The sequence below is a fragment of the Lutjanus erythropterus genome, chromosome 18 (assembly GCF_056507025.1).
Source record: "Lutjanus erythropterus isolate fLutEry1 chromosome 18, fLutEry1.hap2, whole genome shotgun sequence".
Taxonomy (NCBI): domain Eukaryota; kingdom Metazoa; phylum Chordata; class Actinopteri; order Lutjaniformes; family Lutjanidae; genus Lutjanus; species Lutjanus erythropterus.
The window spans coordinates 408,928-436,175 of NC_139334.1; the positions used below are offsets into that span (position 1 = coordinate 408,928).

The following is a 27,248-nucleotide window of genomic DNA, read 5'->3' on the forward strand; positions in this document are numbered from 1 at the left end:
AGACATAGCACAAATGACCACTATATATGTCCTTTATAAAAGCCTCGTTGAGATTAAAAATCTCTTTATGAAGAGCGACCTGGCTGAGAGGGCGGCATAACACACTGTTACAAGTTACGACAACATGCAGACATTTGCAGCTGTCACACACAACAAGTGAATGAAACCACAGTAATATGACATACAAGGTCAAGCACAAAACAATTAGGACACAGGTACAATTCTAAAATGACTTTAGTAAAAATGTAGGAGTGATCACATTGACCAACGGAGCTGTTTTCTCAGTGCTTTATATTATATACTTGAATTCCCCCACAGAGAACAACTCTGTCAGTTTCAGATCCTTCTGTAAATTATTCTGGGACCAAGGAGGAGCATCTTCCAAAGCTTTTTCTTTCTTTTTTTTTTGAGTTCGGTTCTCACTCTCCAGACCAGCATTCAGGTGTGAGAGCGAAGGCCATATTGATTTTGGTTTGTACACATGTAAAAAGACAGATAAGAAGAAACCAGGTCAAGAATAGATTTATATATAAAAACGTGGAATCTGATTAGATTTTGATGGTCAAAGTTCACTGTGATCTACAAAACATGTTTTTGGCCATAACTGAAGAGTTCATATGTAATTTATGATAAAAATCCACACCAATGTCTAATAAGATAAACTGATGAGGTGATGACATTTTATATCCAAAAGGTCAAAGGTCAGCCTCACTGTGACATCGTAATGTTCAGCTCTCTATCAGTCTTCTGTACTCTATACAAAATATTCTCTTAAGTGAGTTTTTCAGTTTTTCAGTGGAAACGACTGCGGCTAACCATCGTTTTCATCAATGATTAATCTGTTTTTTTTCCTCAGTTAATCAAATATTCAAATTTAAGAAGCTGGAGACAGAATTTTCTGCTTTGTTCTTAAAATTACTGAATTGAACTGATTAATTGATTATCAAAATATTTGGCAATTAAATTGATAGTTGATTAATAATGAATTAATTATTGCTGCTCTAGAAAGTAGAAAATCATACATTTCAATATAGTGATAACTTCCATTTTGCCAAAAAAAATCACTCCGTATTGTATGAGACTGGTCAGAAAAGGATGTAAACAGCACCTTCATTGGTTGGCGAATTATATGAAATGTCAATGAAATGACACATGCGATGGTACACTTCTGTTATTGATTCCAGTAGTGTTCACACCAGAAACAAACCTCTCCGGGGTTCACCTGACAGCAGTCCAACACCACCCCTTCAAGGCAGACCAGAGAGTGCAACTTTGGCGTTCACACCAACGCAAATGAACGGCTCTAAGGGCTTAAATGCTCCAGGGTTTGGCTCAGCCAGACTAAACGAGGCTGGTGTGAACCCACCTTTACAAACTCTGCCAGAGCTGTTGTTGTGTTTTGCACCCTAAAGTCTGAAGACATGGATTTGTTTTATCTTTTGGAGCAAAATAAGTCCTGGAAGTTATTAGTGAGAACCGTGGTGTGTGACACAGAATGGAAAAAGATGAACCGGACTTTACTAGTTTTCTTTGAGAAGTTGCAAACTATTGTTTGTTGTTCCTCTTACGAGGAAGAAAAAAATCTGATAATAATCTTTGCTGGCAAAACAGTTGAGCATCAGATGATGAGCAACACATAACTTTAGAGTGGCACACAAAGCCAGTACAGACATACACCAGATCTTGCATGAACAAAATGTGTTCAGTCATGTTCTTCACATCAATAGATCTTCATTTGGTTTTGATCCAGTCCGTCCCTCTACCTGTTCTCTTTTTGTCAAGGATGTCTCACTGTAGGAATGCACTTAGCTAGCAAAGCTTTGGACAAGTAGCACTTTCCATCAGATCAGATAATAAGTTATGATTCACTGTCACTTCACTCACTGTTGCTGCACTGCAGTTTATAGCAACCACTGGAACAACACTGCCAAACCTTTAGGCACCTTAAAGGGGCATTTCTCTTCTTAGAAAGGACACATGGCTTTTTAAACTAATGACTTTTTGTCACATGGTCAACCAAACAGCTATAGTTACATTTGTGACATATCTAGTATTGAATATTGGGCGGTTGTGGGCTGTCTAGATTAGTTCTGATCAAGACAGATTTTGCAGGAGGACAGGGAGGAAAGGGCCGTGCAGGGGGGGTAAAGGAGGTATGTGCTGTAGGGGGGTTGGGAGAGAAAATAAATGAATTCACTCCCATGTGGAGGATATCGCTCCAGGGGGCAGGTTGTGAAATGTGTTTTATGTTTTAACCGTTGAAAGGGAGTTTTCTTTCTGAGGTTTGAAACAGGTTCGTAGGTTGAGAAGCAGTTGATTGCTTTACAGGAACTGAAAGCAAAATTGATGACCATATTTCACTGTTCTTCAGTCTGATGATAATCTGTAATACATGATTGACCGGCTGTGTGTACAGGTTGTTCCTTTTGTTCTGGCTTAATGAACCAAATGTTTGTGAGAAATGTCTCCTGTCCTTGGGCTTCCCTCCATAGTGACTGTCAGGTGAAGTTAAATAAGATCCCATGTCATAATATATCTTCTTCCTTCTGCTTGATTGTAGTTGACAGGTCTGTCTAGAGCTAAATGAGAATGACGCTCAGAGGAGTTTAAACCACAGGCTACCTGTATTCTTTAGCCACGCTAGCGACTCGGGATGACATGTCAGTCAGTTGATTAGTTCACCACTTTGGTTCAGAGTGAAATTTCCTGGTATCACAATAGGAGATTGGGGGCAATTATAACATGTTTCACTGATAACTCACAGACTCCTTGAAATACACTTGTCATATTTTGTTATAAAAACATATATGTGCACTAATTAATATGTATGTATTATTATGTATTTTCAGTATGTAGAGACACACCACGATAACACTTTAACAAAGGGTATTTTATTAAATAACCTAACCAAATTAAAAGGCCACATTAAATAATGATGTTATGAGGTGTGTAAATCAGTAAATCAATAGGCTGCAGTGTGTATGAGAGGTGGGTGCGGGTGTTGTAGAGTGCAAACAAAATATACGGATAACTTAAACAAGCATTAAAAATGCATTTGAATTTAGTGAAATATGCTCATTTTCTAACAGAAAAGTATGGCAGCACAAACAAAGTGGCCCTGTGGCTCAAAGGCACTTAATTCACAGTGTTACAAACGTCCCTGATCTTGCAGCCATGATGAAATCTTGTGTGTTAGCTGGCAGCATCTATATTGGCAGTTCATGTTCATTTATAATAACCTACAGATAAAATTGATGTAAGTTTAAATTCACCGTCAAAATTCTAAACAGTTCAAGAAAAATACTGAACATCCAGAAAGTAACTTTCAAACTTCAAATTATTTTTTTTGTTCAAAACATCTGCCAAGGTGAAATGATCTTGCTCCTTTTCCACAGGCAGGTAGATAATCCTCCTGAACGTGTGTAGAGTAAGTGTCATCACTCTAGTTTGTTTCTGGTTAATGAATTGAGCGTGTTACAGCTGCTCCCTGTTACAGTTTCCCCAGTCTCCCCCATAAATTCGATGTAACACGTTTAAAAATATCGATATTTGATACCATTTTCAATACCACGGAAAAATTTACTCAACAACAGGACTGAGGTTGTAGCCCACAGAAAAATCACTGTTTCCATGGCAACATCATACTTACTATCTGCATCCCCCAAAGCTCCAAATTCCTGCAGCTGCAGACGGGATGGGCCGCAGCGTCAAACCCCCGTCATAGCAAAAACTGTTCTTGCAAGCTGTACTCTGGCTATGTGAGGCTTTGAACCTGAACCGAAAATTATTTGCTTTCTGTGTACATGTAAATGCAGTGTGTACATTCTGTTATTTGATCAACCAGGTCCAAATAGAACAAATGAATGTCATCTGATAAGTTGGATCAGCCGTTATTTAAAACGAGTTACCAAATTACCAAGTTAAATTTAAACAATAATAAGTGGGTTTTAAAATAACAGCCACCACAGCCGATACATCTCCAGCACCATCTCTGCCCCCAGCTTCTCACAAGCTTAGTACATATTATGTATTACTACTGTGGTGACAAAGTAGGACTGATAAGGTTATAATGGCTGAATAAACCAGGTTGGTTTAGGACCTACAATCTAAAATTCAGATCCTACGCCGTGACTGTTAGTGCTTGTGTGAGTTGTGTAATACATCAGCTGTACTCTGCTCAGTTTGTTTCATTTATTATTTGACGAAGTCTTAAAAAGTGATGCACGTGAACAGCTGATGCACGTGAACAGCTGTTTACCATGATTCTGTAGAGGTTGTATTTCTATCGCTCACATGCAGAAGTTGCTATCTTGTAAGCACATGTGTGTATATCTCTTTTTGTGTAGGGCTCAACAATCAGACTTGCCAACTTGCCTGGGCAAGTAAATGTGGCAACTAACTTGCCCGACTGGGCAAGTGGTAAAAAAGTTAGACTATTAAACTATTTTGAGCCTCTCAAAGTTGGACATGTCCGGCTTTGCTTCATTTGTTATTTTATTAAACTGAATATGTTTGGATTTTAGACAAAATGAGACATTTAAAGACCTCACCGTGGACTTGGACATTTTAGAGACATTTCACCCAAAAATTAAACATGACAATTCATTTTTGTCTTTGATGTTACTGGATAACTTCTGATAAATAAAATAGTTTGTACATGAGGAAGTAAGTATTAACTTTGGATAAGAAGATATCTGACCCAGGAAACAACATGAACACTGAATCCTGTTGTACTTTGCATAAATGTCTTTATGTCTTAAATATCTCATTCATTCAGTCAGTATTTTCATCCTGAATCTATTTTGACGGACCTTGTTGGCTGTGTTCCTCATAGTGGATGGCAGTCAGGATGGTTGGGTGTTAACTCCAGCGTAAACACTTAACCCATTGTTACCCTTTTGTGCTGCATTCGGCTCTCAAACACGGTTATTAAAATCAAACTGAGGGAGCAAACAGGCTGGTATAACTAAAGTCAACATGACCTGGCTTTGGTCCTGATTCTCAAAGTGTGCGTTTAATCATTGGTGGGTTTTTTTTTTTTCAAGGTTCAGATGGAATTAGGCAAACACTGTGGGCTGAGTCAAGTTTTTCCATAGTAAAGAAAGTTCTTATTGTTCAAGGAATCTGAGGAATATTCGAGTTCATCATCATTATTGCAACACACTGAGCTCAGGAAGCATCTGTGGGAATCTGTGCTGCCCTATACAGTGTGTATGAAAAAGAAAAGAATAAGTCTGCTATTTCCATTGATTTGTGAAAAAGTATCATCTTACATTGCATTAAAGGACCAGTGTGTAGCATTGATTGGCACTCTTGCAGAGTGCTGCCTCACCCTTCCCTTCCAAGCAAAGCCAGCCTTCAGTGGCTGTTAAACTCTGTGAAGTATTTGGTTTGTCCATTCTGGGCCACCGCAGAAACATAGTGGTGCAATATGGCGGTCTAGGTGAAAGAAGATCTGCACCTCTGTAGATATAAAGGCTCATTCTAAGGTAACAAAACAAAACAATTCTTGTTTTTAGATGGCTCTATTATAAACTAAAGAAAACATACTGATGAACTGTATAATCCATTTCTTCCATGTTCTGTAAATAAATCTTGCATACAGGACCTTGAACTCATCTTCAGTTTGACACTTCTACAGGTGGAAGCCAATTACAGATTTGTGTGGAGTATTAATTAGGCAAAAGTGGAAAATATTCATGAAGTCATGAAGTCTTTGTAATATATATGAAATAGTACATCAAAATTTTGACATACTAAGTAAAATATTTGAGAAGAGTAAAAAGTATCACATGTAAATCTATGAATTTTGTCAAATATAATGTTTACGAATCCGCAAAGTCCAAATTTATCTTATTTTGACTTGACATGAGCAGTTAGCCACATCCGGACCTTATCAAGCCTGTAGAACTGCTGAAAATATTGCAATATTTATATATTTACAGTATCACAAACGTTTTATGTGCCGAATGTTGCTCAAAGAAACGCTGTTGTAAGTTACTGTTGTTGCAACCCAGTTAGTTCCTGCTGCTGTGGCTTCACCTTAAGAAACATTTAAACTAACTGAGCCTTAGTTGACTTTTATTATGAAGTTGAAACTAGAATTACTTTGTCATTAAGCCTAGATTTACTGCTGTGAAGAAATGCATCTACAACACAAGACAACTGTCATTTGCAGCATTTTTTGACAGTGGATCAGTTTTAAATATGTCAGCAAATAATTGAACAAGAAGGAGCCACAGTCAGCTGGTAGATAAAGAGCCGCAGGCAAGACACCTGCAGTGACTATAACTTCTCAGTGAGGTAATCACTGAGAAAAGTACAGTCTGTTAACAGAATTATGCCCTGTGCAACATCACATCAGTCACGATGATCACATGATTGCCAATTTTTGACTGACTCTTTAATTAAAATGACAGTCATTTGTTTTGCTGCCACATAATCCTGAAAATTCTGATTTAAACCACATCTGCTGTTACCACCAGTATCTACAGGTGCCACACGCGCAGTAACAGCGTACCTGCACAACAGCATCAAAACTGGTGTAAGTTGATTAATATTTTCTGCCAATCAGGACTAGAATTACAGATTTGAACGATCTCTTCTCAGTGGACTGTCTCCTCGGCAGAGAGAGAGAGCGTTTTCAAATTAAAGGAACATCCATATATTTTTGTATCCCACTTTAATTATCTTTATTATTACATCAAAAGTAAGATTATCTAAATAAAAATCTCCTCCTGCTTGATTTTAACTGCCTAACATACTACTAACTGTAACTTTGGCCCAACTTTGGTCATATCAAGGCATTATTGATAAATTGAGACTGATAACCAGTTAAAAACTCCTTGTAGTAGCTTTAAGTATCTGATTGTCATTAAGGATTTTCCATGTTTTGTTTTTTTAATGGGACACTGCTATAGGCCATTAAAAATAACACATTTTATAATTTCTTTGATTTGAAAGTCACAATGCCTGCTTAGAAACAAAATGAAATGATACAGTATCAGTATTATCATAGTTATACTTTTTTAAATTTTTTCTGACAGAAAATGTCTTCCATGTAAATTCGAGTAAGTAAACTGGGAATGAAATAGAGTGTTAAGAGATAAGAGTGTTAGAGAGAGAAAATAGAAGATGCCACTGTGGGTTTCCTCCTCCCTTTCCAAAAGACAATATATCAGCATTCCCAGCTGCCATTATGACATTATGACATTGTGACATTATGACATTGTGACATTGTCATTTGTGTGCGTGGGCTGTAGTTTTTCAAAAGATGCATCACGTCTGCACTCTGCAGCTGAAGCACACGCTCAGAAGTATTCACAAACATGTTGGCCTTGTTTCCATTGCACGCCACCACACCAGTTACTGGTCCAAGTGGAACTGTAGTGGCTGCAGCCTACTGGTTGTTGCAGACCCGCCCAGCATCTGGCAAACACTCGGCTCTGCAGCAGCTGTTCCAGGCACGCCCTAATGCACAGCGCTCCTACAAACAACGGCTGTTTTTCATTCATAGCGTGAAGCCAAGTTAGAGCCTATATAGATGTTGTCATTTAGCACTTCAGGCTAGTGTATGGATTTATTTTGTAAATGTGTCGCTCAGTGCTTAGCATCACATGGCCCTAAAGGAAACTGCTGTGTTGTCTGACCATGAAAGTAGAAAAGTAGATTGATTGCAGAGTGTGAGCATTTCTTTTGCAGTGTTATGCTTCAGCTTAGTGGGGAGCTCCAAGTTTCCTGTTGGGCAACTTGACCTTGGAACAAATCCGTACACGAGGCAACGGTCCAACCATGTCTAGTCTGTTTGTTCTTATTGTGTACAGCAGTGAAATCCAGTGTGGTCTGGGTTTTTAGTTTTCTATCTTCCATCAGCAGCCTCAAGTGACTCATTACACCCCTCATATTGTATGCCTGACTGAAGGTGAGTCAGTAGTTGAATCTTTTCCATCCCTTGTTTGAGTTTATTCAGTAGCTCTGCACAGGTCTGCAGGTCTGCAGGTCTGCAGAGTTCGGTGTTTGTTTTATTTGCCTCGTTGTTCCCGAGCTGTGAAGGATGACTTTGTGTTCATAACCTTTTCTCATCACCAACATGTTGTATTAGTTTTGTTGTATTTTATTGTATTAATATCTGGGTTAGTTGAGATCCTGCAGTTGTTCAAGTTCATGGAGTTTTAATGGAAGTTTGTGTATGCATATACCTGGTTAATGTCCTCTCAGTTAATAGTTAATGTAGCTCACATACATACAATGTGTATCGAGGTCTAGAGCTGCAACTAACACTTATTTCATAGTTGTTTAATCAGTCAATTATTTTCTTTTAATAATAGTTATTTGTTTTAAAATGTCAGGAAATTATGAAAAATGTCAGTGTTTCCTAAAGCCTAAGATGACATCATCAAATGTCTTGTTTTACTCACAACCCAAAGATATTCAGTTTACTGTCAGATAAGAGTAAAATAACAGAAATATAGACATTTAAGAAGTAGGGAATCAGAAAAAATATATTAAATAATATTCAAGACGATTAATCGATTATCAAACTTTAATAATTCATTCATAATCAATTGATAGATTAATCGTTGCAGCTCTAGTTGCAGCCTTGTGGACACAAGTCCTAAGTGAGTCCCAGGTGGTTGCATTTCGACCTCAGTCTGATGACAAAACTTCAAAGAAATAAGCAAACATTCATATTTAACAAATTGTCAGACTGTCTTTAGGTTAACGGGACTCAGGGCAAGTTAACTGCCATGTCGGGTAAATCTGGCAACTGTCTTTCCCAGCTGGGCAAGAGCTAAAAAAGAATGAAACTACTTTGGTAACTGATTAATTGTTGAAGTAATTTTTCATGCAAAATTGCAGAAAATGACGTTTTTTCCGTTCCCACTTTCCTTTGTTAACTATCATATTAAACTTAATGGATTTGAGCTTTAGACTGAAAAAAACAAGACCTTTAAGAACATCACCTTGGACTTGGAAAAACTGGGATGGACATTTTTTACTATTTTGTGATATTTTATATATGTTGAAACCCTAGATTAAAGATACCAATTAACTTTAATTTGTTGTTATTTAATAACCATAAGTTAAATAAAAATATAAGTAAAAATTGACCTTGGGCAAGTAGATTTCTGACTCAACCCTAAACGCAAAAAATACTACTTCAGCTTAGTGTGTTGAATGACAAGCTAACAGGTGACGTGGATACTGTAATGCAACTGCACTTTCAAACAAACTGTCTTACGTTTAGCCACCATTTTCCACGGATGTGTGTCTCTATCATACTTGTGTGTCTCTGCTTGACTGTTTGCATGATTATGCTGTAAATAAAAATACCCAAGACGGCCTAAACCTGCATACTTGAGCTGCTTCCCATGATTTTGCAGCTGTTGAAGTCATTAAAACATTAACGGTAGCGCTGGTTTTGAGAATGTAGAAGTGCAACATTTCGACATTGTCACTACCTCCAGAGTGCATCATTCCTGTTTATCTGCAGTCTTTTTAAAGATCAAATAAGATGACAAGAAAGATAAGCTTAAGAGCAGCCAGCCAACAGCTTTCCAACTGTTTGTCATATCTTCTCTGTACTGTATTAGATCAAATCTTTTAGTTCTCTGTAAGATCAACTTTTACCCCCAGAAACATGTTTGTCAAGTTGCCATGGTGTGTCAAAAACTTTACAGTAAATATTCCTCGTAAAATCACATAAATTGTGCACTTGCAACAGTAGAGCTTTTGTCTGTGGTACAACAAAGAAAGAGACGGTTCAGACAAGTTGGAGCTGGTTTGTTCCTGCACATTGACAGCTGGACAGATTTCACACAATTGATTCGGTAACTTTCCCTAACAAGGTCAGGGGGTTACTCTCAAAGTTATTTACTGTTAGGTAAGAATGCATTAGTAGTGAGCTGCCACTGTTTTTGCCTTCAGACATATGTGCTTTCAGACATTCAAACTTTTGAAATACAGCCTAAAGGTTTTGTTAAGGTCAAAGGTTACAGAGCGTACTGGTCACTTTTTCCCTTCACAGTGAGCTTTTACTGAACTCCAACCTGCACAGCTCTAAATCCCAGCCCTCACCATTTGTGACGCCTCGTGGTTGTGCTTGTTGTATTCGTTGTTCACTTTTATTTGACTTTGAGATGCTCATAAATACGGCTGCCCATGACTGAAGAGTTCCCCTGTAGTAGTTATTACTTAAAGCTATTAGTCGACTAAACGTTGCATGTGTTGGAACAACCAGGTTTTTAAAATCTATTTCAACACATTATAACCTTGTTATATCACCAAACAAATACATCATGGATGATGTAAACTTACAAATTAGCTCGATATATTAAAAACTCGCTCCTGAACTGCTTCATGCCTCCTGACCCTGCCTGAACCCACGCTTTGACATGTGAGAGAGAAAGTAAAATGAAGTTGTTGCTGCTGGTCATTACTGTGTCTCTATGTCCCGTTTGTCGTTTCTTTGTTAAACCTGCGCAGATACACACACCTTATATGCTTGGTTACATTGGTGGCAGCAGTGTTTTGTGTCCGCACTCTCTGTTATTGTGTTTATTTTAATTGTGCAGTTGTGAATTGCGCTATTGATTTCTTAGCTTAGCTAAGAAGCTAGTTAATCTGTGTGCTACCTTCAGTGATAATGGAAGTGGTGGTGATGATATCATCCATCACGATGTTTCACTGTGGACATCGTTACGTGGTAATAAAGTAGGCATCACCCAATTATAGTTGTATTTCATTGGTCAAACTGGCCTCAGTCAGTGTTCCAGTTTAATATCACCAGGTGCTGGTGACTACAGTGTTACAAGAGTCTGTGAGTCCATGTTGCAACGATCCCCCGAGCTAAACGACAAGGCGCAGCTCCTTAATGCAATTTGACTAACGAATAAATGAAAATGTGGTCGACTAAAACTCACTGATTAACACTTTGGTCAACTATTACACAGATTTCACTAACAACTGCAATGCACTGCAAATACAAGCTAGATGTTTTTAAAGCTGCTATAATTCTTAGGTTCTTAGGTTTAAGTATAGCTGTAACATGCACCTCCTAAAAAAAAACACTTGTCAAGATCACAACAGCTATGGAGATGCAAGTACCGTGATTCGTCAGCTGGGACTGTTTGTCTCCTATTCCACTGAGATTACTGATCGTAAAGGCATCAAACAGGTTGAAGAAGTGCTGAGTAATTGTCCTATTTCTGATCTGAACTGAGCAACTGAATACATGACAGAGCCTGATACTGTAGGGCACAAACATCTACTGTTGCACTGGCGCCATGGCAGTGATCGTGTGAAATCCCACATCAGACTATAAATCAATTCCCATGCTGGAGGCGTCTACTGTACGCCAGAACACTTGATACAGCAGCATTAATCCAGGGTGAAAACTGTGGATGCTGTTGCCTGATACTCTCTTCACCTACATGTCTAAACATGATCAGACTCTGGTGTTGTTTTAACTCCCACGTGGCCGTGTGTGATTGGAAACAGTTCATGTCTGTTCCTTGAAGGATGTTTACAGGAATTTCAGGAAATCAAGACAGGCTGAAGCAAGGGCATCAAAAAGTACAGTACATTCATATATTATAATATTTATGGTGGCTGGTGTCTGACTTAGTTAAGGGATGTGCTGCATAGCAAAATAAAACAATAACCTCAAAAACTTGATTTAAATCATCATTAATGGATAAGTCTATGATAAGACTTTGCATATCTTCATTAGGTTATGTAAAAATCATTATGAGGTTTTAATAGCTCCAGCAAAGTGCATAATCAGATGATTAGTCTGTTTTATCAAGTGGAAACTTGAAGCTGCGGAGGATCATATCAGACGAGGCGTGGTCGATTCATCCCACAGCTCAGCCTGCACAAAGAATGTCAGGACGGTGGACGGTCTGCTTACACGCCTCCTGTATCTGCTGTTCTAACAATGTTCCACCAAATAATCTAATGTCCACATACTGTACATCACATTATTTAAGATGACTTCACAAAGTAGGTTACTGTATCTGTTTTTACACCAAAAAACTCCCATGAGAAAGTTTGGTGTTTTTCTCAGTGAGCACACGAGTTAGTCATAAACTGCAGAACTTCATGTCTTGGCACATTTTCACACAGACACATGTTGCAAAACAGTAGTTTGTGTGAACTGAATCGTCTTTCTGCCAACATTCCTGGAAAACCAATCTACTTCTGCCCTCTTGTGGGGAAACAGTAACACTACATCATCTCATCTCGTGGCTGAGGACAAGGTGCTGCTAAACTGAGCTACTGAAAATTTGCAATGATCCCTCAGAAGTGATTATCGAACGTTTGTAACAAAGATGGAGTTTTTCAGTTAAACAGTAAACTTCAAGTGTACTGCACACAACAGTAAACTTACTGTAAATTAAATTATTTATCATCAATCATCATTTAATCATCTTTTATTTTTAACTAAACTAAGTTTTATGAACTGAACCCCATCACCACTACTTTAAGTGGGGGTACGGAGCAATAAAAATGTTTTGCATTGAAAACAGAAACTTTTACTGTAAAGATATGTACATGTACACGTACACGTACATGTACATGTATGTGTCAGTTGAAGGGAATAATGTTAAATTTCAATGATGTTGCATTCTGTGTCTTAATGTGTTGATCTTACTGCAGTTCACAGTAATAGAATATTATCCATATATTAACATCATAATTAGATCTGCGGCAGTTAATCAATTAATAATCCATTATCAATTAATCAACAACTATTCTGATAATCAGTTAAATGATTGGACAAATTCTAAAAGAAGTCTAATTTCTCTGATTTCAGCTTCTTAAATGTAAATATTTTCTGGTTTCTTTACTCTTTTAGGACAGTAAACTGAATATCTTTCAAGACAACTGCAAATCAAGACATTTGGGAAAAACTGATCAACATTTCTGATATGTATATATAAACATTAATATTATAAAACTAGGTACCGGTGTGAAAATGTACTTAGATAAAAGTAAATATACTGCTCTTAATGTTATGGCATTACATTTTGGGAAATATTTTTTTCCTGAATAATAATAAACAACTTCTGGTAGAAGAAATATGTTTCCACTACTTTGCTTTCCTGAATCCAGTGTTCAGATTCAGGGGCGTCCCAAATATCCATTAAACTACATTTCTAAATCATCCCAAGAAACTTTTCTGCATTATGTTCTGTAAAAGAAAAAATGGTTTTAATATTGGCGTGTACTGGACAGCACATGCACAGACAGCGATACGTCCCTGATAGGCCAGTATCCTGCTGTATATCTACTAACAGCCTGTACCAGCACTGAAGCTGGGTTCAGCATGTTTCACTGTGGGAGAAGAAGTCACGTCACACCTGGAGGCTGCAGGTGATTATGTCGAATGACAGTCCTGTCTTGTTGACACAGTTCAGCTTTGCTTGAAGTGTAAATGTAGCACATGTATTGTTTAAATGAGGTGGAATGTGTCTGTCGTTCTGTCATTGTATTCTGCTGTTTTGGCTCCAGACTGGGTGTGATTTGCTCACAGCTGACTAACTTCAGCCGCTCCCGTTCACCTCCTCATGCCTCACATGTGTTCTACAATCCTCCGTGGCTCTCTAATTGCTCAGCGTGTGCGGTTTGTCGCCGGGGAGTGAATGTTGTCTGTCAAGTGTCATATTGTCTGTTTCTTCGGTGTGTTTTCCAACTCAACGCAAACGTCACTGCAGCTAACAACAATAGACCTGAGAGCACATGAACACAGACTGGAGCAGGTTTGGGTCTGAGGGTCTGACCGGAGACGGACCCTGATCCTGTATGCAACCTTTTGGACCAACTCAGCACCTTTTGTTCAAAACAGTGCTTTCATGCTCTTGTGGGTGTATGTATTACAAAAAATACATATATTCTACTCAATCCATGCTATATCTATCAAAAATGTCATAAGTTGTAGTAAAGCTTCATGACAAGAATACACAGCACCGTGAAGACATAAGCACAGTATATTGTGAGGAGAAACAAAAGCCCAGTGACATAACATCCTCTCTCTCTCTCTCTCTCTCTCTCTCTCTCTCTCTGTTTCCTGCCTCTCTCCACCAGGAGCTACGACCAGATGAGCGTTTCCACAGAGTGCAGTTTCCGGACTGAATCGGACTGGGACCCTCATGCTGAGTCCACCTCCATGATGAGCTTTGACATGACTCAACCACACAGCCCCACTTCTCCCTCCAGATTCTTGAAGGTGGGTGTTTTTCACTCATTTCTCATCAGAGTTAGACTGAAAGGAGACGACAGATAGTAGAAAGATGTTTCAGATTAGTGTGTGTGTGTGTGTGTGTGTGTGTGTGTGTGTGTGTGTGTGTGCATTTTCCACTTTTCAAAAGTATGGTATCTGCAGTAAAATAACAGTTTTTATAGTAACTGTAAAGTATGACTTCAGGCCTTTGACCTTTGACAGTTAGTGTTGTTGCCGTTTCATGCTAAGTATATTTAACTTATTACGCTTATTGTTTTTCTACTTTCTACTTTTGTGAACTTTTTCCTACTTATCCTGTTCTTGTTCTTAGCTGTTATGTCTAATACTGAGGTGTGCTGACATCACTGTATGTCTGTACACATCTGGTTCTCACATTTGTTACTTTTCTACAGCTAACGTTTTCAGTAGTGAAATATGACAAAACATTTAGTACTTAGTACTTATTAAGTACAGTTTTGACATACTTATATTTCACTGTAGTATTTCCATGTCATGCTTCATTATACTTCAACTCCGCCACACTTCAGAGGCCAAAGTTGGCTTTTTACTCAATTACATCAATTCAGCAGCTTTAGTTACTAGTTATTGACAGTTTGAATACAAAACAAATGATGATTTCATAAAATGTGCTGCACAATAAAAGATAAACAAAATAAGAAATCAGAAATGATTAAATTCAATAATAAATATTAGTAGTATGTTTACATTTGATTTAAAAAAAGTCGTTGTTCTTTTAATGAAATTATTCTGTTAATGAACACAAATATGGAAATCCTGAGAGGCAAGTGAGAAGAAAAATGGCGATTCATGATGATGATTTTTCTACGCTTCTTGTTTAGTTGTTGTTGTAATACTCATTTGTTGTTGTTGTAATACTCATTTGTTGTTGTTGTAATATTCATTTCGGCACTCTAAATGCAAGGCACATAAATTGTGTGTTGGCAAGTTATGCCACATTACTGTCATGTCTGTTTTTGTTTTGGCTGGAAATGTATTTTATTTTGCACCACCATCTCTTGTGGCCAAAATAAGTATCGCAACAACAAAAAGTTCACTTTTTTCTAAGAAAAGAAAGAAAATCACATGCTTTTCACTGGTTTCCTGGGAAAAAGGTAATTTAGAAAAATGATTCTGGCACAAGTTTTGTTTTTAAGCTGTTTTTAAATCCTAAACACAGGAGAGAAAACCAATTTAGATCAGACTTAGAAAATGCATTACCAAGACTTTCATACACAAATACCTTTAACAGAAAATACTGCATAATACCTTAACTACAATTATTATTTCCATAAAATTAATTAGGTCACAACTTGAAGTTGTGGCAGCATACAGTAGAGAATAATGTTTTGTGTACCTGTACACTAAATACTGAACAGAAGACACAGCTACAGTACGGAGCGGTAAATAGCAGTATGTTATAATCTTTACCACCTTTCTTTAGCTCCTTTTTCCAATCCACATCTTGTGCCGCTTCCACATTTAGGTTAAGAGCTAGCTAAGAGAAACAGCCATGCATAGCTTTCTTTCCCCACAGCTGCACAACGCCACTGCTGTCACACTGTTTTCTCTCATTTCTGACTGCAGGCGACAGTAAATGTTCACTGACAGACCAGCCTGTCAGGTAACTGATATCAGGGGCTGTAAAGTGTACTTCCCCTTTAAGAGAAGATTCAAACAATCCTATGGGATCAAATTGTCCATGGGCTATTTTCCATCCCCTCGAACCTGTCAGACCTGCTCTCACTGATAGTTGTGTCAGTGGGACTCGTTAGGAAATGATGCTTCAGTTTAATCCCATGTTTAACAAACCTTTTCAGGAATTCACTCAGGTCATATGTAGGAAGACTTTACATTTCTTTGGGTTTGTAGTGGAGATAAAAAAAACTAAATAAAACCTCAACCAGTTGTGTTTACACTTTTGCAGCTCCAGCGCCCAGAACTGTTTAACTGTAATTAAGATCAGCATCATAGTTCCTGTGTTTTCCTGTTGTTATTATCTGCTGCTCAGATCAGAGAGTGAAGCAGAGCTTTGGCTGGCAGATAAGGAAGTGGGTCACACTGCTCACAGATACGCTGCTATATCCACCTACCTGACGTTTGTCATCGCTGTGAGTAAATACAAGGGCAGTGCGGAGTGGACAGCTAATAGTAGGAGTTCTACCTGCAGACAGAGGATACTTCATTTATGCTCTTTTTAAATTTACTTCAGCACGTTGGATTTGTGAATGAGTCAGAACGGCCTGGAGGTACAGTATCACTTCTTAAAGAAAAAAAAAAAAAACATGAGCCAGGCTGTTCAGTTAGGTTTCATTGTATTTAGACATGAACTGGAAAACCTTTACCTGCTGTTTGCTCAGTGAAATTACACTACAGCGTGTGTCCAAAACAGGTTTCTGAGCAGCTAACAGGGTTTGTACAAAGTTTTTAAAGTTTGGGAAATACTTCAATTTAACTGGTATATTTTCAAGGTTAGGAATATGCTTTAATTTGATGATTTTCAACATCATGTGGTGTTTCATCTAGAGCTGTAACGATTCATTGATTATAAATGGACTATTTAATTAATTTGATTTGATCATTTTAAGTCATTTTGTGAGAAAAAAAATATCCAAATTATTCAGTTCAGTTGTCTATGACAGTAAACTGAATAAATTTGAGGATGTCATCTTGGGGCTTGGAAAACACTGATCACCATTTTTTTTTTATATTTTATAAACCAAACAACTAATGAATTGATCAAGAATGACAGTAATTTTTAGTTGCAGCCTTGGTTTCATCCACACAGTCGCTCAAGTTGTCAGATCACGATCAAATCATACAATCAAAGTTAATATGAACAGCTGATAAAATAAATAAAGGAACTATATCTAAAGTGTTACTGTAAATATAATAGTATTTCTAGCAGCGATTCAGATGTGATGATAAGGGTTCTGAGAGTCTGAAAAGTTTTAGTATAGGTACCTTTTTCTTTTTAAAAGCTGTACAAACTGACTTAAGATGAATGCAACTTGGATCACTCATGTATTTACTTACTTAGCTACTTAACACTGGATTGTGGAACCTTTGACCCATTTCAGCGCCCAGCTCGTATCTGAACGACAGCTTTAATGAGTCTGAACTGATAGAAGCTGAATTCTTCTTGAATAAAGGCACAGCAGAGAACAGACGTCCCATTGATTTTCCCCGGCTTCAGAATGAGGAAGGGTGGGGTTGTCTCCAGCAGGTCTCTCCACACCCTTTCAGTTTGGCTGGATGGCGAATACTTTTTGCCTGCTGGCCTCGTAAACCATCTTTCACAATCGTTTTTAAACACTGTAGCTGTGATGCAAACGGCCATGCCCTCAAGTCGCTGGAACATTTGACTGTAGACACACGCAAGTCATCGCAGCCAGGACTGCTCGTCTGCTTAGGAGAGAAGTCTGCTGTAGTTATATTTAACTTTATGAACATCTTTGTAACTGCATAGTTTAAGGATCATTATGTCTTATAAAAGATATGCATTTTGACTTCTTTTATCTGCTACTTTTGGATCTAAGTATTAATTAGACTCCAGGGGAATTCAGTGGTTTAGACTCCAGAAAGGCAAAATGGTATGTAAGTCTTATGTTTGTCCTAACGTGTTCTTCACTCTGACTATATTTAACCAGGTTTTGCAAAGCAGGATTTATACTGGCACGGTGTTTTTCCTTTGTGTCAGGTCTTCTTGGCCGTGATATAAATCCTGTTAATAAGTGCCATGGCAGCACTGAAATGTGGCTTGTAACTGAAGAACATTTGGAAGTCGGTGCCGTTTCATTCAGGACCATATGTTAATTAATAATTTAGTTGATTTGATTGATAATTATGCTTTTTTTTTTTTTTTTTTACATAAGCGTGTCTTGATTGACCTTATTTTACCTGTTTATGTACAATTAGCTGTGATAACTGTGATAACTTTGCCGACCTTTGAGCTGAGCATCAAAGAAGTTTTATGTCTGTCTGGTTAGTCATTAGTCGTCCCACTCCAGCCAGATTTATCACTGTGTTGTTATTTTCACCAGGGTGTCTGCATTGAACCGCTTCACCTTGGTTTAGTTTGGAGCTGTTTTACAGATTTCAATAGATTCTGTAACTGGTCATAGGTGTTAGAAATGAGAGGTTTTAAAATAAATGACTTAAACATGCTACAAGGAGTTTTAACGGCTTATAAATTAGTGTAAGTTTAATGCAGATGCCTCTGTATGATCGACATAAATGAACAAGGCCATCAGCGCGATGGCTGCTTCTGTATATTTATTCTTAATTCCCGGCACTGAGTCCAGTTCTCCTTGAAATTCAGAGCGGGAGAACCTGTGTTTACATTTCCTCAGGCAAAGTTACAGTGAGTACAATGATGCCAGATGAAAGAGAAGAAGGAGGAACTTTTTCTTTAGACAGTTTTAATTTTCATATTTTGTGGTTATTACAGTGGAAACATTTCTCCAAAGTCAACACAATATGAAAGTTTCTTGCTCTGATTTATTTGCTGTATTTTTTTTTTTTATAATTGATTGAATCTATGTCTGGATGTGTATATATAAATATACAGAACAAACAATGATACATATGTTTGTTTTTCATAATGAAACCATTTCTCTTCTCTTCTTCCATGTAAATTCCCTCTTAAATTAATTTACTGTGGAATATATGTCATATAAAACTTATGTTGTTATTCTATCTGGAGATGCAACAATTAGTCAATCGATGGAGAATAATTTCCAACAATTCTGATAATCTATTCAGCCTCTAAAATATGGAGATGTCCAGCTTTTCTCTGCTGTTTTCCCTCATATTTAACTATATATCTGTCACTTTATAGACCAAACATTAAGTTAATTCATCTAGAAAATAAGCAGCAGATTAAATAATCTTTAGTTGCAGCTTTAATTCTATCTATCCAAAATCTTTTTTTTTTTCAAATTCTGCTATTACTTTTTTCAAAAAAGTCTTTAACAATAAGAAAAACAAGAAAGATGTCTAAACGAGGGATGGTTTTTGCCACATTGTTTCAATACTTTTTGCATCAGTTTTTCTCACATAGCTTTCGGCTACATATCTGTCGAACAGCACACCTTTTAGTTTTAATTTTCTGTTTTCTGTTTAGGTTAGCATAGCCAGAGAGAAAAGGGTTTGCCAGCTGCTCTCGTCACATCAATATTTACTTTCTCTCTGCTTCCTTTCTGCCCCCTTTCAGAATTCGGAGGAGAAGAAGGGTGTGTTTAATCGCCTCACCAACTTCTTCAACTCCAAGAGAAAGAAGAGCAGCAGTAGGCAGCATTCAGACGCCTCCACTGATACAAGTGCCCCAACGTCCCCCCTGTCCCCACGTTCACTCCAGTCTGAACAGGAGGACGGGCTAAAGACTCCCACCCCTACTCGAAAAGACGGCGAGCTGACAGCGACTCGTTACGCAGGGAGCAGAGCTGGATCGGAGCGCGATGACACATTCAGTCAGAGCTCGAGTCCGAGCGCTTCGAGTGTGCTGACGTCTGAAGCTGAGGTCCCGTTCGCGGACAGCGACAGCAGCGGCCGGAGCAGCGTGAGGCAGGTGCATGTGTGCAGGGTCAGCACAGCCAGCGGTGAAAGGAATTCTGGGAATGTGACTCCCACCTCTCTGGACCTTGGAGCTGATCCAAGTGCAGATGTGAGCTCAGAACTCAGCTTTGCAGAGTCGGTGGCGGAGGAGGTGAGCAAGAGGTTGCATGTCAGTTTAGATGAAAGTAGCCTGAAGAATACAGAAGGTTCCAGCGAGGATGATGTTAACCAGACTTCACTCTCAACACTTAAAATCCCTGTTTCTAAGGCTGCTGAGGCGCCAAAGTCACCTAATTTAACCTCTATTAGCTTAGCATCAAAGAAAACATCAGTGAAAGTTGGAGAAAATGGGCACAGCACCACCTTAAGAGGAATAACTTTAGGTTCTCCATCGTCCACCTCACCACAACCACACCTCATCACGACTCAACGGGACGACAGAGACTCTCCAGACTCATCAAGAGAAAACTCAGGAGACAAGAGGCGGGGCCAGGTGTTCTCTTGGGGAAGTGTAGCCGCGGCGTGGGATTCTTCAGCTGAGAAAGAGCAAGCACCCCGAGGTGATTCCCCTGTCCAACTCCACAAAGCCATATGGGTGGAAACACACCTGGGAGAGGAGGAGGACTGGGAGAGGGAGAGGGAGGGGGGGAAAGAGAAGGATATAACCAAAGAGGGGGAGGAGGTCTTCAGAGCAGACTCGCCTCCTGTGCTGGCCATACCTGTCACAGTAATTCCTGAGGACGACTCAGCCCCTCAAGGCGCCGCCGGCAGCCCCTCTACCCCCTCTACCCCCTCTGAGGCTTTGCCGTCCAGTGGCAGCTCGCCAGAAGCAGCCATCTCCTTGGCACCGGCTGCAGGGGAGTTCCAAACAACCTCACCGCAACCAGAGAGCCCCGACACTGGCAGGCACTCAAAGGAAAGTTCACTTCAGGAGAAACGCAGGTCGAAAGAAATCCGTGTGACGCGCAAGACTGTGAATCTGCCTCCGAAAAACAAGGTTTTCACCCACAAGGTGTGCGTTACCCCGGAGCCAGGGTTGGATGGGAACGAAGCTGAAGGAGAGGAGGACAGCGGAGATTCCACTTCAAAGACTCCAGACACAACAGAAGTAAAACCGTGAGTATCTGTCTATTTTAATTTTCTGTGGTTACTGTTTAATCGTCCCTTTGATCCTGGGAGGAACAAAAAAGCAGGGGGGGTTGAAGAGAGCTAAGCCTGCGTGCAACCTGAGCTCTGAGTTCCCATGGTCCATTGTACCAGAGGAGAACAATACAGGCTAAAACCACACAGAGGCACTGAAATATTTATATACAGAACATCTAATCATACAGAAACACTGAATATTTAACTTAAAATCCCTAAAATTATTAGTTGCTTACTAAACAATAAATGTAGTTATAATAAAGTCAGGTTTAGTTTTCTTTTTGTCATGTTGCAGTTGAAATGAAGGTGTGTTTACTCATGGTGTATCTTCACTACATGAATAAGTTAGTCATTACAAAAACATGCCTGCACACTTTTGTTTGATTTTAGGGTTTCATGATTACACTGAACAAAAACATGCCTATAGATAAAAGGCATGGCGGATGTACAGATACTGCTCTTGACAGAAGGAAGAATGACTGCAGTAATACTTTAAGAGTTATTGTACACTCCAGGCTATGGATGGTCATACCTAAAAAATACCTGAAGACTTAGCTTGATTTATAGTTTCAGAACTTCTGCAGGGGGATTCTTTCACATAGCACAAGTTTTACCACACAGGGGTTTTAACAGTGGTTTCTCAACACATGACAGCTTAAAAGTAAAGGACCATTTAGACATTTTTGAAAGACTTTTATTCCCTTTCTTGTTAAGAGTATGACATAAAAGATTTATATCACTCCGAATGGACACAGCAACCATGGCTCTGTCCAACATGGAAACAGGTAGAAACAGCAAAGTTCAAAGTTATTAAAATCTGCCCAAAAAAAAGTTTGTGCAAATGTAAAAATCATAAATTCACTGTTTTACAAGGGGTCATATGCCTGCTAGGGAACAGTTGGGCACATAACCCCCCGTGAAACCTCAACTTTTTACACTTTGGTCTTTGTATTCAGATCAAATCAGGCATTGCAGCACTCAGAAAATAACGTTAAAACGATAAATATCTCTGATTCAACCGCTTTATGGTTACAAATTGCTCACGCCCTATTCACCCCCCACCCCTCTCTACCAAATGTACATACATTAAAGGAATCTTGGTATCACTATCTTGTAGCAGAAACAGATGTAGAGGTTGGGCACATGAAACTTCCTGCTGTAGGTCCCTGCATCATCCCCTGCATTGCCTCAGCACACCCTCAGATGACCTTCTGTCATCAGAGGTTGTACGTATAGGCTCTGTGCAGACATCTACACAGATCTCATTTATTGTGACCATGTGTGATCATGTTCGGTGAAGCCACTCCGCTACAATAAGCTAGAATACATGTGTGAAATGTGTCCTTCAAGCGGACAACAATAGGTAGTATCAGTGGAACTTCTTAACATCCTTGTACATGTTCCAGTCTTTATGCTAAGCTAAGGTTACCAGCTGCTGGCTGGCTGTGAGAGTGGTATTAAGCTTAGGGCAAAAAAGCTAATAAGCATATTTCACAAAATGTCAAACAATTCCTTTATGATATTTTACTTGCGTGTAGTTACCTTGTCATTCCAACAGAAGAATAAAAATGAATGTATGGTTTATTTTTCTTTATTTAAAGGGCTGGTTCTGGTCCCTATTTTTTGTTTTTCTAACATTTTGTACCTTCACAGTGGTGTTCCTATATATTCAAATATGTACAATCACATTTTGGTCAAAATATGTATGTTTTAGCACTGCAAAATCTTTTTTCCCAAGTCCTTCTAAAAACTTTTTCCCATGTTACCTGATGTAGGTTTCTGCATGATGAAATGATTGCTACTTATACAAATATACTAATAAATATAATATAAATCTCAGAGGTTGAGGAAGGAGGGGGGATGATCATTGCTGTAACCTTCGTCACCATCAGAGACCCACACAGTGGGAATTTCCATCTGGGAAAGAACAGAGTTGGAGTTGTCCTTTAAAGACTCATGTCTGTGGTTATTAAGGTTACTCTAAAACATTTCTGTTAATGTTTCTCTCTTCCTTCAGGCTGCCAAACCTCCAAAGCAATAATGTGGAACTCACGGAGGCCAACCTTGAGCCACTTCCAACAACAGACGAGACTACACACTCTGACACAAATACTCCTGAACCCCTAGTTAAAGAAAAAACAGACTCTGAGGCCTCTGACTTTGATGATACCTCTGCAGCCTCGGACATGTACAGAGCAAAGTCACCAGCGGTCGGGACTGGGGTAAGAGGCCAAGGGACTAACCAAGCTGCTGCCTCTAAACGAGGGGTTAAATCAGCATCAGAGAGTCGACATGCCGCAGCAAGTGGAGCAAAGACCCCATCCTTTGCAGCTGGCAGCAAGAACAGAAATGTTACAACAAAGGAGAAGGCCTCCACAGAGAGCACAAAAGTGGGAACTTCGAGTGATGTGCCACCACAGAGGGAACGTGGAAATGATAAAACAGCTTCTATGTTACCAGCATTAAAAGACCCAAGTGCCAGTGGTCCCTCAGGTGCGACAGGTTCAAAGTCTAAAATCCCCAAGAGGTCAACATCAGATGCTGAAGTGACATCACCAGTGACACCAGATAAAACACCATTGACTGATGCCTCTGGGTCAGGGGTCACTTCCAAACTGCAGAAACAACCCAGAAGCAAAGAATCTTTGAAATCTCCGGTGACTGCAACCAAAGCTGGCAAGAAGCCAAGTTTTGAAGAGGCAAAGGGAGGGAAAACTCCAACAGGAGACATTGCTCCCACAAAAATGGCACACAAGACGGTAACAAAGCAAATGAAAGAAAAGTCAGACGAGGACAGCGATTCTAAAAATCTGGTAAATGGTGTGGAGAAAGAGTACGAGGAGAGTAGTATTAAAAGGGAAAAATCAGCTGACAGGGAGAGCCCAGATTTCAAAAAACAAGGGCAGAACAATGTTGAGAATAACACCTCTTTGGTATCAAGCAGTCGGTTGCCCGTTTCATCTCCAACAAGAAAGAAGAACAATGAGATCACTGACACAAGTGGCACCAACTCTAAAAAACTGACATCCAGTCAGACAGACTCAGACAGACCCAAAAGAATCCAAAAGTCCAGTCCAGAGCAACAAGAAGTAACTCCTGCTGAGAGACCTGGTAGTGAGACACCACCCCCGCTCTCTGAAGGTCCAAAGAAAGGTAAGACAATATGATCACAACATTATAAGTCATTATAACAAAACCGTTGGAATCATCATCATTTTCTTAGATGCAGCTCACTTTGAGGTTTAAAATTGTTTTTATGTCAAAGGAATAATTTAATATTTTGGGAAATTATTATTATATTATTATTTTTTATTTTTGCTGAGAGTTAGAAGATTTATATCACTGTCTTATCTGTGCAGTAAATATGTAGCTACTGTCAAGAGCATGCTTGTCACTTAGCACTTCAACTGGGGGTAACCAGCTAGCCTGGCTAGCTGACTAATTAACATGGTTTGTGTGTTTAATGTGTGTTTGATCTGGACAAAAACCTGTCCAAGAAATAGTCTCCCAATTAGCCCCCCATAAAACCACAACATGTTGTATTGACGCTTGTTTTTTGTACGGATTAAACAAATTACAAGCTACATTATAAACTAAGCTAACTGGCTTCTGGCTCTGGCTTCATATTTAGCACTCAGATATAGGAGTGACATTGATCTTGTCATCTAACTCAGCAACAAAGCAAATAAGTGTAATGAAGGCATTTTATCATTTAAGGTTTTTTTGTATTAAAACTGTGTGTGTGTGTGTGTGTGTGTGTGTGTGTGTATTTGTGTGTTTCCAGCAGGGAGCATGCTTTCAACAAGACCATCCAAACTTCTCTCTAAAAAAGCTGGTACCCATAAAGAGAGTGAAACACCCATCTCCTGTGTCTCTCCACCGCCGACAAAGCAAGAGAAGGGGGTTTCGTTGAGGCTCTCCAAACAAAGCGACAACATCAAACAGAGCAAAAGTCCAGTAAAGGATTCATCCGATCCGTTATCACCTGGAAGCAAGCTTCCTACGAGAGATCAGAGAAGCTCCAACAAAGCAAAATCCAGAAAAAATTCAGCATCTGAGAATACTCCAAGCACATCTACATCTAAACAGGGGGACACGAATCAGAAAACCACCACAGAGACAGATGTAATAGCAGATCAAGCGAAGGACAGTGCCAGCAAGTCTCTGTCAACAGAGAAAGAAAAACACACACTAACCCTCACAAACAATCAGTCCGGTGCCGGTGAAATCAAACTGAAAGAAAAACAAACAAAGGAATCAGAGGGGAGCATAACTAGTCATACAACTGAAGAGAATTCAAAAATTCAACCAATTCAAAACAATGATGCAGTTAGTAATACTCAAGCAAAAGTTACAGCGGTCACAGACACAGGAGCTGAAGCGTTGCCTAGCACCGAGGTTGTCAACGCAAGTCCATCTGAGCCACCAGTTACCGATGTTAATAAAACTGAGGCTGATAGTCAGGGAGGACAGCATGAGACCAAACAACAAATAAAAGTTGAGAAAGACATTTTAGAGACAACCCAACTAATAAGTAAAATAAAGCCAGGTTTGATCCAGGAGAAAGGCCTTACAGAGCCAGAACCTGCCGTGTTGGCTCAGGACACAACACCAGCTCATGAGGATGTAACTGATATGTCAGCCAAACCTGTTTTGGTTGACAGCATTCACTGTGACATAATGTCCCACTCTGATGAGGAGCGTGTTGTGCCTGGCAGTGTTTCCCTTAAGAAAACAACTAAGGTCGCTTCTAACGAATGTCATGCTGCTGAGCCGAAAGATGTACTTTCAGCCACTTCAGTCCCTGTTTCAGTAAATTCCAACGTGGCTAGTAAAGAGCAGCAAAATGAGGTTTTGAAGGACCAACCTACGAATATCATTGAAAAAGATAGATTGCCCAAATTCAGCAAAGATTTAGTTAAAGATGTTGAGGTAGGGGAGAAAAGTAAAGAGGAGATTGGCAGAAAACCAGTAGAGGCTTTGGCCACTCAAACAGAGACTGTGACTGTTTGTGAATTGCCCAAGAATGTTGAAAATCAGCTGGACAAAGAGCTTCTTTTATTGGCAGGAGAATCTGAAAGACGGGAGAAAGACTCGAAACTGAATGAAAGGCTGAATGACGCAGCGGCGGTGGACAGCACTGACTCACAGAACGGTTGCAAAACGGAGCTCAAGGGTATAACTACTGAAGATGAGGCAGAGAAAGGCATTACAAAACCAGAGAAACCAATACGTCTATCCTCAGAGGAGAAATGTTTACAGCCTGAGTCAGAGGAGGAACCACAGATGGAAGTAACAGTTGCCTTAGAAGAGAAGAAGACGGAGACAGAGCACGCAAAAAGTGCACTTCATGAAAATACAGCCAATGCGGTCATTACAAATCAGGAGCATGAGATTCTCATAAAAGAAAATGCAGAAAATGTTGATAAGGAAACAGATGAACAGATGAAGACAGTGAAAAATGAACAAGAACACAAAGAACTTCTAACCAAAGATGATGAGGTCAGGGATAATGAATCAAATCAGGAGGACACACACACTGACATTGTAAAGAAGAGTCCCACTCCAGAACTAAAAACCTCAAGCACCAAAACTCAGAGTGCTGAAGATGCTAAAGAAGAAAGTCAAACAAGGACATTTGGCAAGAATTTACCAAATGAGATTTCAAATGAGACTGATGTTAGAAGTCGCAAGGACCAGACAACCACGGCTAAAGACCAAGATGAGGACACTGACAAAACTGAGAAGAATGCTGATATATCAGCAGAAATGTCCAAATGTCCAAATGCTAGCGCAGAACAGCAAACAAAAACAGAAAAAGCTCCAGAGAAGACAGAAAGCCAGGTTTTACCAACAAATACAACACAAGAACTAACTAAAACCCAGAGGGCTGAAGAAACTAAAGAAACCAAGGATTCACCAATAACGAGTCTGTTGAATGAGACAACAGTTAAAAATAAAAGTGAAATAAGTTGCCAGCAAGACCACAAGTCCATAATTGTTGGAGACATTACAAAACCAGAGAAAAACAAATCAGTAAAATCCAAACGTCCAAATGCTGACCTACAAGAGGAACCAAAGACTGTAACAAAAGAATTTCTAAAGAGTAAAGAAGATACCAAATTACCTGAAAAGTCAAGTGTTTCCACAACTGAAAAAGTAGCTAGTAACACTGACAAGAAACAGGAGCAGAAACGCCTCTTTAAAAAGGGCGTTGAAGTTGAAAATAAAGTGACAAAGCAGAGGGATCAGAAGATGAAGGCATCAAAGACAGATGCCAAGAAAGAGTCAGAACCAGTTTTTGTAA

The 27,248-nt window shown here is 39.2% G+C and overlaps 1 protein-coding gene across 1 annotated transcript in view; it reads left to right on the forward strand.

Moving 5' to 3' along the window:
- Positions 1-27,248, forward strand: part of crybg1a (crystallin beta-gamma domain containing 1a) — a 58,838-nt gene that overhangs the window by 14,330 nt on the left and 17,260 nt on the right. The window contains exons 2-5 of the mRNA XM_084742357.1: positions 14,089-14,230; positions 19,458-20,914; positions 22,959-24,094; positions 24,729-27,082. Coding sequence (XP_084598483.1) covers positions 14,089-14,230; positions 19,458-20,914; positions 22,959-24,094; positions 24,729-27,082 — 5,089 coding nt within the window. The remainder of the gene's footprint in view (positions 1-14,088; positions 14,231-19,457; positions 20,915-22,958; positions 24,095-24,728; positions 27,083-27,248) is intronic.